Source organism: Macrobrachium rosenbergii, chromosome 4 (assembly GCF_040412425.1).
Source record: "Macrobrachium rosenbergii isolate ZJJX-2024 chromosome 4, ASM4041242v1, whole genome shotgun sequence".
NCBI classification, from domain to species: domain Eukaryota; kingdom Metazoa; phylum Arthropoda; class Malacostraca; order Decapoda; family Palaemonidae; genus Macrobrachium; species Macrobrachium rosenbergii.
In genome coordinates, this window is record NC_089744.1 from 44,076,123 (window position 1) to 44,094,806 (window position 18,684).

At 37.8% G+C, this 18,684-nt stretch overlaps 1 protein-coding gene across 21 annotated transcripts in view; it reads left to right on the top strand.

Annotated features, from left to right (window-relative positions):
• LOC136833716 (UDP-N-acetylglucosamine transferase subunit ALG13-like) overlaps positions 1–18,684 on the top strand; it is a 539,859-nt gene that overhangs the window by 23,215 nt on the left and 497,960 nt on the right. For all 21 annotated transcript variants that reach the window (XR_010851592.1, XR_010851593.1, XM_067095956.1 and 18 more), the window contains exon 3: positions 14,118–14,201. Coding sequence is in view for 19 of the 21 variants with exons in the window: in XM_067095956.1 (XP_066952057.1) it covers positions 14,118–14,201 (84 nt within the window). In the remaining 2 variants the exon portion in view is untranslated. The remainder of the gene's footprint in view (positions 1–14,117; positions 14,202–18,684) is intronic.

The following is an 18,684-nucleotide window of genomic DNA, read 5'->3' on the forward strand; positions in this document are numbered from 1 at the left end:
AGGAACTGAGGAAGAAGAAAGACTCCTTTGCCCAGTGAGGTCCCTCAGATACTATCTTCAGAGGACGAAGATTAGAGGACCTTCGAGCAACCTCTGGTGCTCCGTTAAAAACCCAGTTCACCCGCTCTCCAAAAATGCCATATCCTTTTTTCTGAGAGAATTAATATTAGAAGCCCACTCTCAGATCCAGGAAGATGCTTTTCCTCTACTTAAGGTTAAAGCTCACGAAATTAGGGCAGTAGCAACTTCCCTCGCCTTTAAACACAACTTGTCTTTTTTTTTCAATCCTACAGTCGACGTTCTGGAGATGCAAGTCCATATTCATCTCTCACTACCTCAAGGACATAGAAACTGTTTTTGAAAATTGTAGCACTTTAGGACCTTTATCTGTGGCTGGCATGGTGCTGGGAGAGGAAGCATGAGGAATCTATCTATTCCTTTGCTATCCACTCGCCTTGACTTAAGGTTTTGAGTCGTTGGGAAGCCTGGGGGTACATTGTACCTGGAGTACCCACCAGTTCGTACTTCATCTTTAATAACGATTGGTTGTTATGGTTTTATTCTGTGGTGTAGGTGACATTGTTTTCATTTTGTATTCTGGTCTTCGCCCAGGGCAAGGGCATCTTTTAAAACTTTGTCAGCATACGGTGTACTTCCTCCGCTGCAAAGTTTCCCACTAATGTAATGGCGACCCTTGGCTATACTGCCATGTCGACTACAAGTTGAGAGAAGCGCCGACCAGAGGCAGTACCTTCCTGCAGCAGCTCTCTCAACAGGTAAGGAAACAACAAACATTTATTCAATATTAGCGACCTTTCTGGTCCAAATTCATTACTTTCTTAATGTTTTGGAGTAGAATATGTCCATGCTCTTTCCCACCTCCTTTCAATGTGGAATCAGCTATGTAATTACTTGGTAAGTTACTTATATAAAAATGACATTTTTATGATAAAATAAAGTTTTATATATACTTACAAGTAATTACATGATCGGAGCCCGCCCTCCTCCCCTTGCATGGACATAAGAGCATAAAACTAATTGAGCTTTCCGCTGGTTTGTTTCCTCGAGTCCCGGATGGTGGCAGGACATTATCACCTACACACTAACAATGGTGATAAAGAAGAATAGGACCTAATAATGAGACAGTCGCAAATAAGGAAGCAGTTAAGGACCCTGGTGTGATGTTGACTAGGAATATGTTATGCAATGATCAAATAGCAATACTGTTGGCAAAATGCAAAGCAAAAATGGGAATGTTGTTCCAACACTTCAAAACAAGAAAAACCAAACACATGATTATGCTTTATAAAACGTATGTACATAGTCCACTTGAATATTGCAATATAATATGGTACCCACACTACCAAAAGGATATTGCACAAATAGAGAGTGTACAAAGGTCTTTTACAGCTAGAATAGAAGAAGTTAGGGACCTTGACTACTAGGAAAGACTTCAGTTCTTAAATTTATATAGTCTCAAAAGGAGAAGAGAACTCTACATGATAATACAGGCATGGAAACAGATAGAAGGAATTACCGAAAACATCATGGAGCTAAAAATATCAGAAAGAGCAAGCATAGGTAGATTAATAGTACCCAAAACTATACCAGGAAAACTAAGAAAAGCACACAGGACATTAATCCTCCACGCACCAGCATCGATAATGCAGCATCTATTCAATGCATTACCAGCTCGTCTGAGGAACATATCAGGAGTGAGCGTAGATGTGTTTAAGAATAAGCTCAACAAATATCTAAGGTGCATCCCAGACCATCTAAGATTGGAAGATGCCAAATGTACCAGAAGATGCATTAGCAATTCTCTGGTAGACATCAGAGGTGCCTCACAGTGAGGGACCTGGGCAACCCGAATGAACTATAAGGTCGCTCTCTCTCTCTCTCTCTCTCTCTCTCTCTCTCTCTCTCTCTCTCTCTCTCTCTCTCTCTCTCTCTCTCTGATTTAGCTGGAAGGGTTAGCAGTATCTATGTATATATTTTTAAGGTTACTAGTGTTTAAGATGACTTTGAAATGGTATTAACCCTTAAACGCCGACTGGACGTATCGTACGTCGACTAAAATTGTCTGTCAGGTGCCGAGTGGACGTACGGTACGTTGACTACAAAAAGTTTTTTAAATATTCGCAGAAAAATAGTTATAGGCCTAGTTTGCGAAAGATTTTAAATCACGCGCCTTGAGGGATGCTGGGAGTTCACGGATCACGCTGTTGTTTTGTTTACAAGCGTTACCCAGCCGCACATGCGCCAATTTCTTTCTTCTCGCACTACAGAGCATCAGCGACGCATCTCAGAAATTCTTTCGTCACTTTGTCGTAATTTTTGCACCGTTTTATATTAGCCGTTACATAAAGTTTTATATATGAAAATGTGCGCAATTTCATGTAGAATACAACCAAAAACAACCCATGGTTGTAGCTTTTATAAGTTTTGAAATATTTTCATGTAAATCAGGATAAGTGCCAAAATTTCAACCTTGTCATCTTTGACTTGACCGAAATGGTCGAAAAACGCAATTGTAATCTAAAACTCTTACATTCTAGTAATATTCAATCATTTACCTTCATTTTGCAACAAATTGGAAGTCTCTAGCACAATATTTCGATTTATGGTGAATTTTTGAAAAAAAACTTCCTTACGTCCGCTCGGTAACTCGGCTGAAAATCTCAGAAATTCTTTCGTCACATTGTCGTAATGTTTGCACCATTTTATATTAGCCGTTACATAAAGTTTTATAAATGAAAATGTGTGCAATTTCATGTAAAATACAACAAAAAATAGCCCATGGTTGTAGCTTTTATCAATTTTGAAATATTTTCATATAAATCACGATAAGTGCCAAAATTTCAACCTTCGGTCAACTTTGACTCGACCGAAATGGTCGAAAAACGCAGTTGTAAGCTAAAACTCTTACATTCTAGTAATATTCAATCATTTACCTTCATTTTGCAACAAATTGGAAGTCTCTAGCACAATATTTCAATTTATGGTGAATTTTTGAAAAAACTTTTTCCTTACGTCCGTATGCGGTAACTCTGTCGAAAATCTCAGAAATTCTTTCGTCACTTTGTCGTAATGTTTGCACCATTTTACATTAGCCATTACATAAAGTTTTATATATGAAAATGTGCGCAATTTCATGTAGAATACAACGAAAAATAACTCATGGTTGTAGCTTTTATCAGTTTTGAAATATTTTCATATAAATCACAATAAGTGCCAAAATTTCAACCTTCGGTCAACTTTGAATCGACCAAAATGGTCGAAAAATGCAATTGTAAGCTAAAACACTTACAGTCTAGTAATATTCAATCAATTACCTTCATTTTGCAACAAATGGGAAGTCTCTAGCACAATATTTTGATTTATGGTGAATTTTAGAAAAAAAACTTGTTTTTACGTCCGCACGTTACGAATTCATGCATCATTTTGTGATAATATTTTCTCTGTGTTGCTTTGATCATTTTACAATTTGTTATATGCCAAAATCAATTATATATGAAAAATTTTTTGCGCTGTCATATATTCCAATATTTATATATGATAATGATATTTTTTTTCATTTCTGATGGTTGCATACTAAACTTCAGGCAATGACAAAAAAGGAGCCAAAAATGTACTCTTAATCTTAAAAATAATCGTGCTGTGATTTTTTGAAAAAAGCTTTTTTTCCGCTTCGGCGCTAACTCCTGAACGCCGCCGGCATACGACAGACACTTTTGTAAATAGAGGGTCAGCGTTTAAGGGTTAATAATACAGTAATAGGATAATAATTTAAGGTATATTAGATACAGGATGATACTTTAAGTATACATTTGGTATTTGAACTTTCAAGGTAGACAGTTATAAGAGTTTTTAAAGGCAGTTATAAGAGTTTTTAAAGGGGGTTCTAAGTATTCATGGATAAGGCTAAGAACATCAGGTTTCAGATAAGTACAGGCAGTTCCCGGTTATCAGCGATCCGATTTTACAGGGCTTGTCTAGCGACGAAAATCACCAGTCCCTGGTTATCAGGAATCCAGTTTTATGGGGCTTGTCTAGCGACGAAAATCACTGATTTCCACTGATTGGCGCCAGTACATACCTAACAGAGGCACCGACGATTTTCGGTTATCGTCATGCCGTCAGAACGTAACTCCCACTGATAACGTGGGAGTGCCTGCAACCTACCAAGTAATTATGTAGCTAATGTATCTACTTCGAGCAGCAACTTTTTTTAATTTTGCAGTAGCTTCTTTTGTTTATTATGTAGGTGACACCCTGCCCTCTACCCGGGAAAGAAGGAACAACCAGCAGCCATATTCAGTTTGTTTCTGCCAGTCGTTATGTAAACATATCAGCCCTTTGCAGCTTTTTTTTTTTTTTTTTTGTAGTTCATTAGTGTTTGGTGAAGTACAATTGTTTTGGTTGCGCTTATGCTAGACAGGGCTTAGATAATTTATTTTCTGCAGTTTTTACTAGTTTTCAGTGAATTATTAGAATTACATCAGAATTCTAGTATTCGCTACTGTACTGAGTTAGGCTATAAGTTGAGACTTACTAAACCTTGTTACTTTCCTCATATGATCTGTGCTAAGTATAGGGGGCAAGAATGTAATGTTCATCAACATGTAGAGATAGATAGAAAGAGTAAAGCAGCTTCTAAAGCTGAAAAACGCTTTTGTAGTTTAGAGACAAGCTTACACCAAAAGCTAGTTTCACATAAGTAACTTACCAAGTAGTTGCATAGCTATAGGTTTTCAAACCATGGCAGCCTAAAAATTCAGAGTTTGTGGTAGCGCTTTGTGTGTGTGTGTGTGTGTGTGTGTGTGTGTGTGTGTGTGTGTGTGTGTGTGTGTGTGTGTGTGTGTGTGTGTGTGTGTGTGTGTGTGTGTGTGTGTGTGAGAGAGAGAGAGAGAGAGAGAGAGAGAGAGAAGAGAGAGAGAGACAAGCCCAGAAACTCTTAGCAGAGAGCTTCAGTTCATTTTCTGCCAGCTCCCAACCAACATTGGGTGTTTTCTGCAGTCTTCATCATTTATTGCATGTTATTTCCTGATTTTGGTGAAATATTAAATTGTTGTTGTGGCATTCAAGCTTTAGTTCTATTGTCAACTTTGGTTAAATCGATTTCTAACTTTTATTGTCAGATTGTCAGATTCTAGCTCTTCAAGCGTTCACTTCAGCAGCGAAGGATGTAAGACAAGGTTAACTAACTCTTCTTATGACTCACACTAAGTGTGTTAGATGTATGGGGTAGGAATGCAATAGGGATAACACTTGCATAGAATGTCAGGATTGAGATGACAAGAAATGGAAAATATTGAAGTCTCATTTTGACAAACTTGAGAAGGATAGAAAGAGGAAGGTGACCTCTAGAGCCAAAAATAGAGCTAGCTTAAAGTCTACCTCTTTGCCTAGACTTGTAGAGGATAGCGCTCTTCCTTCACCACTGCTTCCTACTATGTCTCCTATCCTTAGCCCTCATACTTTTTTACCACACACTTCTATGCCTTCTTCCTGTGCTTCCAATCTCAGTGCCATTGCCAGTCTCGAATCAAGGTTTGACCAGAAGATTAGTTTAGGTGAATACAGTGGTGGAATTGGGATCATCCTTAAGGGTCCTGATGGACAAAACATCTACCAATGTGCAAAGTGAATTAATGTACCAATTCCAGACTCTCGGTCCAACGTATCGTACACCGTACGCTGCCTGATTATAAGTTGTTGCCTGCACCAGTCGCGCACAAAATTAAAAATACGTAATTTCAAAGTATTGTTGTATCGATATTAATTGCTAACCTCATCGTAAAAGTGAATTATCATAACTCGAACACTACCTGTACATACATATATATTTGATTTTATCATTGTTTTTAGAGAACGAACCAGCTCTTATTGTAGAAAATGGGTAGTTTTAGTAGGATATTGAAGCAAATTTCTCATTTTCTACTATCCAGAATTGGCAAGTCTTACAGACATTGTACGACAGTTTGTCACTCAATGTCGCTCACAGGGCAATATCAAGATACATAGATACAGGCAGTCCCCGGTTATCGGTGGGGTTCCGTTTCTGGCAGTGTGACGATAACCAAAAATCGCCAACAACCGAAAATTGGCAATAATAGCGCCGATAACCGGGAATCAGCGCTGCCTATAACTGAGGATCAGCACCGATACCTGGAGATCAGTGCCGATAACCGGGAATTGGTGTCGAAAATCCGGTTAATGTTGTCGCTAGATAAGCGCCGTAAAACCGGATGGCCGATAACCGGGGGCTGCTTGTACATATTTACTCTTATTATATTTTTTGAGAGAAAGAGCCAGTATTTATTGTAGATATTGTGTATATTAGTAAGAAAGTAAAGTATATTTCTTACTTCGACCTAAAAAGTCATATAGAAATTTTTCAACAATTTTTTGCTCAGTGCTGCTCAGACGCCGGTAAATGCAGTGAACAAAAATATAAAAAAAACCACTTAAACATTTTTTTTAGCAGTAATATTTCAGGACATGTTTGTTTAGACATATACCAATCCAAAACTGTACAAAACTAAAAATTGATAATTCCTCGAAATTCGGCGATCAGCGCGCCCCTTAAGATGAGTGCCAACCAGAGGCAGTATTCACTTGCAGTAGCTCTCTAACCACATAAGGAAACAAAAACACTGCATTCCATGCTGGCATTTTTTTTTTTTTCTATTTCAAAGTCATTAGCCTATCATGCTCTAATGTTTAGGAGAAGAATATGTCCATGTATCCCACCTCCGTTCAGTGTGGGATTCAGCTTGTAATTACTTGGTAAGTTACTTATATAAAAATGATATTTTCATGATAAAATTAAGTTTTATATATACTTACCAAGTAATTACAGAATCAAAACCCCCTTCTCTCCCCTCTGTGGACATGAGGGCACAAACAAATTAAATATGGCTGCTGATTGTTCCTTCTTTCCCTGGTAGTGGGTGGGGCTTTTCCTTTGCTGATGCTTTAGTTGGTATTGAGACTTCCTCTTTAGCTCCACCTTCCGCTCCCCTTTCAGTTCAGGAAAAGCATACTATTGAGAATTTAGAACAGGATGTAAACCTTATTTTAGTAAGTACAAGGTTTATCAGAATTGGTTAGGAAACTGGTGCAGGTTCACCCCCCCCATAGTGTGCGATCAGTTTTGCGTTCCCTTATAAGAGGTAAGGTGTGTGTGTCCTCGCCCTTCTGTAGTCCGACACTAAGACTTCCTAGCGACAGTTGGGAGAGTCCACTGCCGGGGAAACAGGCTGGTTCTCAGGGCAACATGGTTCTGTGCCCTCTGTCACCTGCCTCTGTTTTTCTTGCTCAGAGTCTTGTATAATGCATTAGCCAGAAGATAGTTTTGGTAAACATTAATCTTTGCTAATGTGAACTCTACCATCATCAACACCTAGTACTATGAGGTTAGCGCTGATATGACTAATTATATAGATATTGATAGTGAGTTGTACTTATTGTATTTTGATGTTAAGTCAGTGCAGTCCATTGTTTAACCAGTCTCTTCATCTTTTCCTCATACCAAATTCTTGTCTGCTAGCCTATTCTTCTTTCTCCGCTGAAATACACTTGTTAGTTCTTTACTTGCTTTTTGTTTGTCTATCGGCGAATCTCTTACTTCTGCCTTGATTGTTTCTCTTTCCAAACCTAACATGGTTACAGTATCTACTCCCCTGATCCTAACCCTTGAGGAGGTAGAGGCTTAGGGATCCACTGCAGGAAGAGTATGCTCTTTTACACCTACTCTCTCTACTGTGGATTCGGCTGAGCATTAGGACCTTTAACTCCTTTACTCCTCCTCCTATAAATTTTCCCCTTCCCTTCTTCCTCTTTTGTTGACGACCTTGGCATGGTATTGGATTACTGAATTCAGTGCTTTTGTAACTTGATGGAGGGTAGAGTTGGACAGCATGCCGCTCCACTTTTAAAACTAGAGTACCTGACTTGGTTGAGCGAGGGGAAATTTTTATGCCAAGCCGTGCCCTCATTGCTGGGTCTGATCTTGACGGACTGACGACCCTTAAGGCACTGCGGGTATGGTGCATATCCAGGTGAGGATCCCAGGACAGTTGCCACTATGGGTAACAGTATTGCTCCTCCCCCAGTTGGGCCTCCCTGGTGAGAGGGACCTCATCCTGAATGAAATTCATAACATTCGTTGTATGGCGAAATTAACAAACCTCCCTACGACTTCTGGCATGGCAGTGGTCTGTTCACAGGAAAACACAATTCATGAAAATCAAGGTGGTATTAAAACCTTAATAATTAATACCATATAATAAGTCAGAAAGAAGTACTGTAGATATTGCCATGACCCAACCTTGACTCACTTTGAAAAGGACTCGCCATCTCTGACCAGGGTGTCGAAGACTTTTCCTTAGCACTGGCTGGAACAAGAAAGAAGTCTCCAAGAATACGATCTCCTTTTGGCTGCGTGAGACTATCAGACAAGCCTATGGTTCAACTTCATGCTCCAATCCTAACCCGTAAACGCCAAGCCTCTATTTACAAAAACGTCTCCCGTATGCCGGCTGCGTTCTGTGAGTTAGCGCCAAAGCGGAAAAAAAGTTTTTTTCAAAAAATCACAGCACGCTTAGTTTTTAAGATTTAGTTCATTTTTGGCTCCTTTTTTTTTGTCATTGCCTGAAGTTTAGTATGCAACCATCAGAAATGAAAAAAATATCATTATCATATATAAATATTGGAATATATGACAGCGAAAAAAAACTCATATAATTGTATACAAATCGCGCTGTAAGCACAATGGTTAAAGCTAATGAGTTAATTTTTTTTATTTGTATTGTACACTAAATTGCGATGAATTTGGTATATAACAAATTGTAAAACGATCAAAGCAACACAGAAAATATTATCACAAAATGATGCATGAATTTGTAACGTAGCGGAGGTAAAAATGTTTTTTCACAAATTCACCATAAATCGAAATATTGTGCTAGAGACTTCCCGTTTGTTGAAAAATGAAGCTAATTGATTGAATATTACTAGACTGTAAGTGTTTTAGCTTACAATTGCAGTTTTCGACCATTTCGGTCGAGTTAAAGTTGACCGAAAGTCGAATTTTTTTCTATTTATCGTGATTTATATGAAAATATTTCAAAACTGATAAAAGCTACAACCATGAGTTATTTTCTGTTGTATTGTACATGAAATTGCGCACATTTTCATATATAAAACTTTATGTAACGACTAATATAAAATGGTGCAAATATTACGACAACGAGACGAAAGAATTTCTGAGATGTTCGGCCGAGTTACCGTGCAGACGTAAGGAAAATTTTTTTTTTTTTTTCAAAATTCACCATAAATCGAAATATTGTGCTAGAGACTTCCAATTTATTGCAAAATGAAGGTAAATGATTGAATATTACTAGAATGTAAGAGTTTTAGCTTACAATTGGGTTTTTTTACCATTTTGGTCGAGTTAAAGTTGACCGAAGGTTGAAATTTTGGCAGTTATTGTGATTTATGTGAAAATATTTCAAAACTGATAAAAGCTACAACCCTGGGTTGTTTGTTGTTGTATTCTACATGAAATTGCGCACATTTTCATATATAAAACTTTATGTAACGACTAATGTAAAACGATGCAAACATTACGACAACATGACGAAAGAATTTCTGAGATGTTCGGCCGAGTTACCGCGCGCAGACGTAAGGAAAATGTTTTTTTTTTTTTTTCTCACCATAAATCGAAATATTGTGCTAGAGACTTCCATTTTGTTGCAAAATGAAGGTACATGATTGAATATTACTAGAATGTAAGAGTTTTAGCTTATAATTGCATTTTTTTACCATTTCGGTCGAGTTAAAGTTGACCGAAGGTTGAAATTTTGGCAGTTATCGTGATTTATATGAAAATATTTCAAAACTGATAAAAGCTACAACCATGAGTTATTTTCTGTTGTATTCTACATGAAATTGCGCACATTTCCATATATAAAACTTTATGTAACTACTAATATAAAACAGTGCAAACATTACGACAACGTGACGAAAGAATTTCTGGCGCGGATGTAAGGAAAAAGTTTTCTTCAAAAATTCACCATAAATCGAAATATTGTGCTAGAGACTTCCAGTTGGTTGCAAAATGAAGGTAAATGATTGAATATTACTAGAATGTAAGAGTTTTAGCTTACAATTGCGTTTTTTTACCATTTCGGTCGAGTCAAAATTGACCGAAGGTTGAAATTTTGGCAGTTATCGTGATTTATATGAAAATATTTCAAAACTGATAAAAGCTACAACCATGAGTTATTTTCTGTTGTATTGTATATGAAATTGTGCACATTTTCACATATAAAACTTTATGTAACGGCTAATATAGAACAGTGCAAAAATTACGACAAAATGACGAAAGAATTTATGAAATTTTCAGCCGAGTTACCGCGCGGGCGTAAGAAAAAAGTTTTTTCAAAAATTCACCATAAATCGAAATATTGTGCTAGAGACTTCCAATTTGTTGCAAAATGAAGGTACATGATTGAATATTACTAGAATGTAAGAGTTTTAGCTTACAATTGCGTTTTTCGACCATTTCAGTCGAGTCAAAGTTGACCGAAGGTTGAAATTTTTTGTAGTCGACGTACGGAACGTCCACTTGGCACCCAACAGACAATTTTAGTCGACGTATGATACGTCCAGTAGGCGTTTAAGGGTTAACACAGTGCATGCAAGAGCACATGATGTTAGGGGCTAGGCCCTTCTTTGGCATTTAAAAAGAACTTGGCTGTTCAAAGGATTTCGAAGGCTGGCACTTGGCTTCGTCAGACCATCTTCACTTCCTTCTATCTGCAGGACGTTGCCCACAGGTCCTTGGGCACTTTTTCCTTGGGTCCAGTGGTGGCTGCTCAACAGGTTGTTTGACTCATGCAGCACCCCTAGAAGAACAGTTTGTATCTTACCCAAGATGATGATATGAAAGTGAGAATGAATGAGATGACTTGTCTCTTTTTCTTTTCCTTTCTCTTCTTCTCTACCCGGTGGGCAATGAGAAATCATTCCATCATGTGCTGGATCAGGTTTGATACAGGTGAGACTGCAGCCTTTTTGTTTGAGTTTTACTTATTCCTACAGTTTAATATTAAAACTTTTGCAAAAGCAAGTATCTCCTCTCTCTAGCAAGGGGAGAGAGGATTGATAGCAAACTATTAGTGGCTACAAAGGTTTGTTATCTACAGAGATAGTTCTTACTTCCTTCTGCATTGTTGCATGACCTTGTACGAAGGCTCAGAAGTCTGGCTGTTAAATAATCACATATCATGCCAGAGGCTTCAGTTTCCTTCCATTGGCTTCTTTAAATCAGGAAGAGTTACCAGGTGTGCTGAACCTCCAGTAGGTTCCAGACTTTCTTTCCTCCCCCCATAAGTTAAGACCCAGGTTTGTTCCGCAAATGAACAAATGACAGATTTTTTTTAATCAATTTGTATTTTTCATAGCTAACAAACCTGTGGTCTTGATGTGTACAGCCCACCTCTAGCCACCCCTCAGTCAAGTTTCCTGGGATGGGAGAAACTGAGGTGTCACCTCCTCGATTCTTACACGATGGAGGTGACAGTTACCACGTAGGCCTATCAACCTACCTTGTTGCCACCAATTCCGTGTGTGTTTTCATCTTACCAGTTTCCAGCTGGCACTAGAAGAATTGTCCATAAGTTAGGACTGCAGGTGTGTTTGCTATGGAAAATACAAAATGACTAAAAGAAAATTGTCATTTTGCTGACAATCTGTGTCAAATATTTATCTAGCTCGCGTTAAGTTGACCACTGGAAGCTGGAGTTTGTTCTCCATGGGTGACAATTAAAAGGTTTTCCTTAATCCCAGGGAAGCTTCCAAAATCATGTATAGCTGCACTCCATGAGACTTCAAGCATTGACTTTTCTGGTTTTAATTCATTGTAGCTAGAATAAAAGTTAATGTGCAATGACGAATAACTTCCAGTATTCCTTTATCCCCAAGGTTAGGTTGTACCTTAACAGCTCTATGGATGTGGTTACACAGAAAGTAGATTTTAGTGGCCTTGCTACATTGGATTATACCCCTCATCTAGAAGTGGCAGCAATGAGGTAGTGTTGGGAGGTGTGAATGCATCCTCATATTTTATTGATGAGCATTATCTGTTCGGATCAGGACTTTGAACTTCAATCCTTTTTCCCTCAATTATTTCCTTTCAATGGGAAGCAAACTGTGGCAGAATCACTGCATGTGTTGCTGGAATAGGTAGATGACTCTTACCTTTGTTCTAAGAATAAGCATATCCCATGTCAGTCATGTAATCGACAGCCGACCTAACATGACCCTCAGCAATGCCATTCCATAGGTGCGTGAACATATCCTTTCATGCCTTAAATTATTTAGCATGCTTTTTACTTTTCATGATGTTTGTTTGATTTGGTAATGTCCTGAACAACAAATTTTGTTGTCTGGTAGTGGTTTCTTGATCAAAAGACACAGATGTTTTCATGTTATCATTGTTAGTTTGAGTTCCAAATCTACTACGGAAATGATGGCAGTGTTCAAATTATGTGTGAAAGGAGTCACTATAGTAGCAGTAGCAGTGGCATGTGGCTTTAAAAGTGATGTGATTAAAACACATATGCAGTAGTAAATAATGTATAAAATTTATGTCAACACTTGCACACAATGATTTTCACTTTGCCCAATGTATATCAAGGATGTGGTCTGAAACTAGTTGACAGTGGGTCTTCGTCATAGAATGGCACCTTGCTTCCAGCTAGCACTAAAATAGTACCTCTTAACTGAAATGCTGAATTTTCCTTTTTGCATGAGAGGAGTGGTTGTACGTAAGGTTTCCTTTTGCTTGCTGCTGTTTGTTGCTTCTCTCTCCTTTCCTGCTTAGCCACTTTAGATAATTGCTCCAATTTTCAGTGATTCTAGTATATAGTTGTGTTATGTCAAGTTGACTCAGATAAGTCTGGTCAACTCAGGCAGCCTTGAAATACAGTATCTTGAAAAACACATTAGGAAAACCACTAAGGATCTTAACTAATGTACCTATAAGCAAAATTAAGATCAATAAAATGTTACTAACTTCTAATAAATATGTCTCTTCACACTAAACACATGTATGAAATTAACATATATCAATACAAAGTTTCTTGAACTTGAGAGAAAATTAAAAATATGCATTCCTCTTAAATACAACAGACAACAATGCTAGGGAACTATAAAAGTCTCAAAAATAATGCATTGGCAGTTAGTATCCTTTACTTCTCATAAATTACAGTATTTTACTTTATGTACAGTACTAGGTCCTGTGGGTGATTTTGGAAAGAGGTCATGTAGGCTGTGCTTTGCGATGCAACATGTTTTTGTCTTCCTGAACACACTTTCAGTTCTTTTGCTCTAACCACAAATTTAAGATCCTTTTAGACATCAGAAAATATTTGCCCCTTTGCTATTTCTTACTTTAGCTGTTGGAGGGGCAGATTTTATCTTTTCATAATTTCCTTATGGATGACTTGTTCATCTTTTGCCAGACTTTTTGGCAAATTAAGTGATACTTTTTTTCTCTCTCTCTCTCTCATTTTTACACATTACATTATGATTTTTACACATCACATTATGAAATTTGATTTTCTTACTCAAAGAAGACACCTGACCACCCATATTAACTGGACTTTTTACAAATGAACTCTGGTCAGAGATGATAATGCAGTCAAGCTTGGATACTGTATTGTAGATGCTTAAACATGACTTATGCTTCTTGTGGAGAGGCCAAGGTGAGCAGGTAGCAGAACAGGGCCAGGCCCAGAGATGGCAGAAGGGCATGTATATAAATTTTAAAATCAAACCTTGTTGATTTCTTGATTTATCCTATCTGGATTGGCCTTTTATTACTGAGTTCACAGATAATATGGGACAACTATATTGTACATTATGTACTGTGTGTCATAGTTGTCTTGAACAAAATCCTAATGTTTCTTCAATAGGATTTCAGTATATCTATAACAGTTTAAAGTTGTTCATAGGATTGAAATTTGTAGGACCAACCCAGCTTATGGTCCTGCATATGATTTTTATTTAATTTTACTGTGGTAAAAGGTAATTTTTTTTTCCTCAAGGTATTCATGACACAGACGGAACATGAGAGGGTACGTGCACTCTGCCTGGAATATATGGTCCTCCATAGAGAAGAATTTGAGCCAGTAAGTACAGTATGCTATTGTAGTAAATTGTGTTACAATTTTGTTATTCCATTTTTTTTTTTTTTTTTTTTTTTACTTTCATATTGTTTTGTGGATTAAGTGAAGCCCTTTATTTTAAGTTATTTGTTTCATTCTCAAACATTATTTTTAAGGAATAGTGAAACAGGTATGTGAAGGAACACGAATGATCAATTATCTCAACTCATGAAGTATGTAGTTAATCCCCCCAAAAATACTAATCCTCCATTATTGCTGGTTCTTTTGTAGGAAGCAAGCAAATTCTCGTTTCATATGAAACAAGAGAAACTGAGAACTGATATGTAACTCCACCAGGCCATGCTGATACAAAACTAGTGTGGATAATGTTGAAAAGCCATGACAATTTAAGCTGTTTTGCCATATACCTACTAGATTAAATGGTACTAAAATTTTATAACCTATGCTCATCACCTTTTAGGAGGAATGTACAGTATAGTCTGACCTCTTAAATCTGGCACTCTGTGATCTGGGAACTCCCATGATCCGGGACATTTTTGAATCAGCTGCCATTAGTTCTTGAGCAGCTCCAAGGGCGGCACCACACATCATTTCAGTTTTTGGATTTTTTCAGATTTCGAAACTGAAGCTGCCTCCGTAAATACACAAGGATGGTTTATTTACAACAAAAACATTATGTGAAACTCAAAAATTTGCAAGATGTATTTTCATTAGATTACACTATGCTAGGCTTTCTATGCCTGTCTCAGCTTTGGTAGATACCATTGATAGTGCATATTATATCTGAGTTAGCATTTAACTAAGAATTAGGCCTAGAAGCAAAAGTTCATTAGGTTAAATGGAAATCTTCATACATTAAATCAGGCTTACCAACCTTGTGACATGTCTAAGGATTATTACTATTTCTTTTTCTTATAATAATAATTGACAACCACTTACTACTGTTGTTACAACCTTCCAAGTTGTAATACAGGATCTTTTAGGTCTTTATATTTACTAGGATCGCAGTCAGTAAATGTACCTCAGTATCAAGGAAAACAGAAACAGAAACTCAAGAAAACTTAACACTATTTATTACAAACGTAGAAATGACTTAAATCAACCTTGTGAGATTATACTTAAATATATATACAAAAAAAAAAATCAAGAGAACAAATACCTGGTTCTCAGGATCCCACAAGTAACCTTAAAATTAATTCACCCAACCCTAATCGAGAGAGAAAACATGCGCAATGTATATTAAAAATGGATCCAATCAAGGCTAGCCAAAATAATCAATAACCTAATAATAGTAATAATAATAATAATAATAAGGTAGAAGGAAGTAGGAGATGAAAACAAGGAAAACCTTAATACCTATTCCTACCTATCACACAAGCTAAGAAATGTGGAGTTTCAATCCATTAATTATAGACACTGAATCAAACGTGACAATGTATACATGTAACTACACACATATATATTTATAAATAATTAAACCTGACAAATGTTCACAATTTCACCTTAAGTGAAGTATCAGAAGAGTTGAAAACTGGGCCGTGATCTATCCAAACTGCTATCAAGAGAACCAGAACTGTACGCCAGGTACTAGAGGGCAACACTTTGTCCCGGAGGAATAGGAACGATAATTCGTCTTACCTGGCGATAGCCTCCCTACTGATCACCTAACGAGTCAAGTAGCTCTCTCCTGTATAGCAGCTGGATGAGGAGGGCACGGCATGTAAATCCAAAATCCAGTGCCGGGATATAGCGACGACACCGGTCCCGTAAAAATCCTCCGACGGGAACAAGGGACAGAAACAGTGGTCGCAGATGACACAGCCTCTGCGAAGCTCCTTACAGCAGCGTGAAGGTCGCAGGTGACAACAACACCTGCGGGGAACAGCCGCAATCCAAAGACACACGCACACAAGACGTATATTTGCGTCTGTCAAAATCCGTGAGGGAAATATCCAAGTGCGTGGTCCAAAACGTAAATATCCAAAGTCGTCCTCCAAATAAATCCAAATATAAGCTGCGATGGGAAATAGTCTAGGTAAGAGCTTGTCAAGACCCGAACTCCTGTTGACCGGTCCACCATGTTCACTCATCACCTTTCCAGTGTTTATAAACACTCAAAGCAAAAGAATAAAACAATCGTTAAAACGATAGTTCAATAATACACAAAGGAGGAGGAGGAGGCGCAACAACACTGACAAACAATCGTAAAGCCACTTAACTTACGGTAACACTAGAGTAAACATACTCAGCAAAAACTTAACTTAAAAGTAAACAAGACTGATTTAAATCAAAAGAAATAATAATAATTTACGTTAACCTAATAACTGTGCATGCAAGACACTGGCATAAATGACAAGAATTACTGACATGAACAATCGAGAAACAGCCGTTTGCTGATGTCAGCTGCCATAATTAACACACATTACAGTTGTCCATGTTATAAATTTGCTAATTTTCAGTGGTGACTTCCATAAATAAAAATTGCATCCATCATGCAATGGAGAGGGAAATGTCATGAAAGTATGCCACTAAATTTATGGTTGTAGCTATGGCTGAAGAAACGAATATGTGCAGGCCACAAAATGCTTTGAAAGGGCAAAAGCAAGATCTGATACTGGCAAAATCACACCTTTACGTCATTTATAAATAAAATAAGTTGCAATTTGAAGTCCAGCTTTGATAATTTATGAAAAAATGAATCTCCCAAATGTCATTTAGCAAGAAATGGCTGTGATGATGTCCATAAAATGCAATCAGTTTATTTTAAGAATGTAAACATTATCAGAATGCAAATGGTGCCTGATCGTCATGTTCATAAATTATTACACAATAATACAGTTAAAAAGTTAAGTATATTTTAGTTTAACCAGACCACTGAGCTAAGTAACAGATGTCCTAGGGCTGGCCCAAAGGATTAGATTTATTTTACGCGGTTAAGAACCAACTGGTTACCTAGCAACGATAATACAGTAAACCCCTGTATACACTGTCTCACAATTTGTGGACTCACCTTCACGGATTTCTATGTGGAACATATATACACATTATTCGCTGAAAATTCGCCCATTCGCAGTATTTTTCACTGAGAAATGTTCACAAAGTACAGTACTGTATTTTCATCTCATTTTCATGACTAAATGCACTTTTTGTGATAGAATTATTAAAATACTCAGGTAGTGCTCGAGTTACAATAATTCAATTTTGCAATGGGGTAAGCAATTAATACTGATACGACAATACAGTAAACCCCCCCGTTTTTATATAAGTAACTTGCCAAGTAATTACATAGCTATTGGTTCCCTAACCTACGGCAGCTTAGAAATTCAAAATTCACGCGGTGGCACTGTTATCATTAGTGTGTAGGTGACAACGTCCTGCCACCATCCGGGGCTCAAGGAAACAAACCAGCAGAGATCTCGGCTTCTGGTTAACATCGGAAGTTTTCACGCAGCTGCGTCTTCGCCTTTCGGCTTTGCTTTGCATGAATTTGGTGAAGTACTCAGAATTTGTTGCTTTGTGGCTTGCTGCCATTGTTGAATTGTCGTTAACTTTAGTTTAGTTAGTTAACGATTTCGGATTCCAGTTCATCTAGTATTCGCTTTTGTTCTGAGGGTTGTAGAACTAGGCTAACTAAGCTTTCATATGATTCTCATACAAAATGCACTAAATGTAGGTGGCAAGAATATAGTAAGGATAATACTTGCATAGTGTGACAGGATTGGGAGGATAAGAAATGGAAAACATTGAAATCTCATTTAGAGAAATTAGAAAGGGATAAGAAGAGGAAAGCAGCCATTAGGGCTGAAAGTAGGGTTAATGCAGAGTCCATTCCTTTGGAAAATGTAGGGGATGACACAGCTACCACTCCTCCAATTCCCCCTCCTTCTCCTATCCTAACTCCTCCTACTTTACCATTTGCTCCTGTTCCAGGTTTCCATGATTCCGCTCTTAGTGCCATTTCCAGCCTTGAATCAAGGTTTGATCAGAAATTTATCTAGTATCATTATGGAAATGGGGTCAGCTATTAAATCTCTAATGGAAAAAAATGTAAGTGTTGACAGTGCAGTGAACAGTGGTAGTGCTGTGAATAATGAGAAGGTGGCTGTCTGTCCCACCAGTGCTCCTAGACGAAGGTCACTGTTGAGCCTGTCGTGCGCTCCCAGGCTTCAACTAAATGCCATTCAAAAGGAGTTCCTGTGCATCGACTTTCTGATTTGGAATCTTCCAGTCTGCAAAAGAAGCCATATCGCTGCTCTTTATCTTCGCGCCCACTCAAGAGACATGCAGATATTAGCGATTCTTCTCCCTTGGCTGTCAAGAGGTACAGAAAGACTAGCCCTCAAACCTTCCTGCAGTTTTCAAGTCCAGCTTGATTCTCCTGCTCATCTTCATTATTTCTTTGAAGACAGTCCTGAGCGCCATAAGCGTTCTAAGCGCCTGTCTTCTTCCAAGCGCCCACCGAATCACGCCAGACTTCCACTGATGA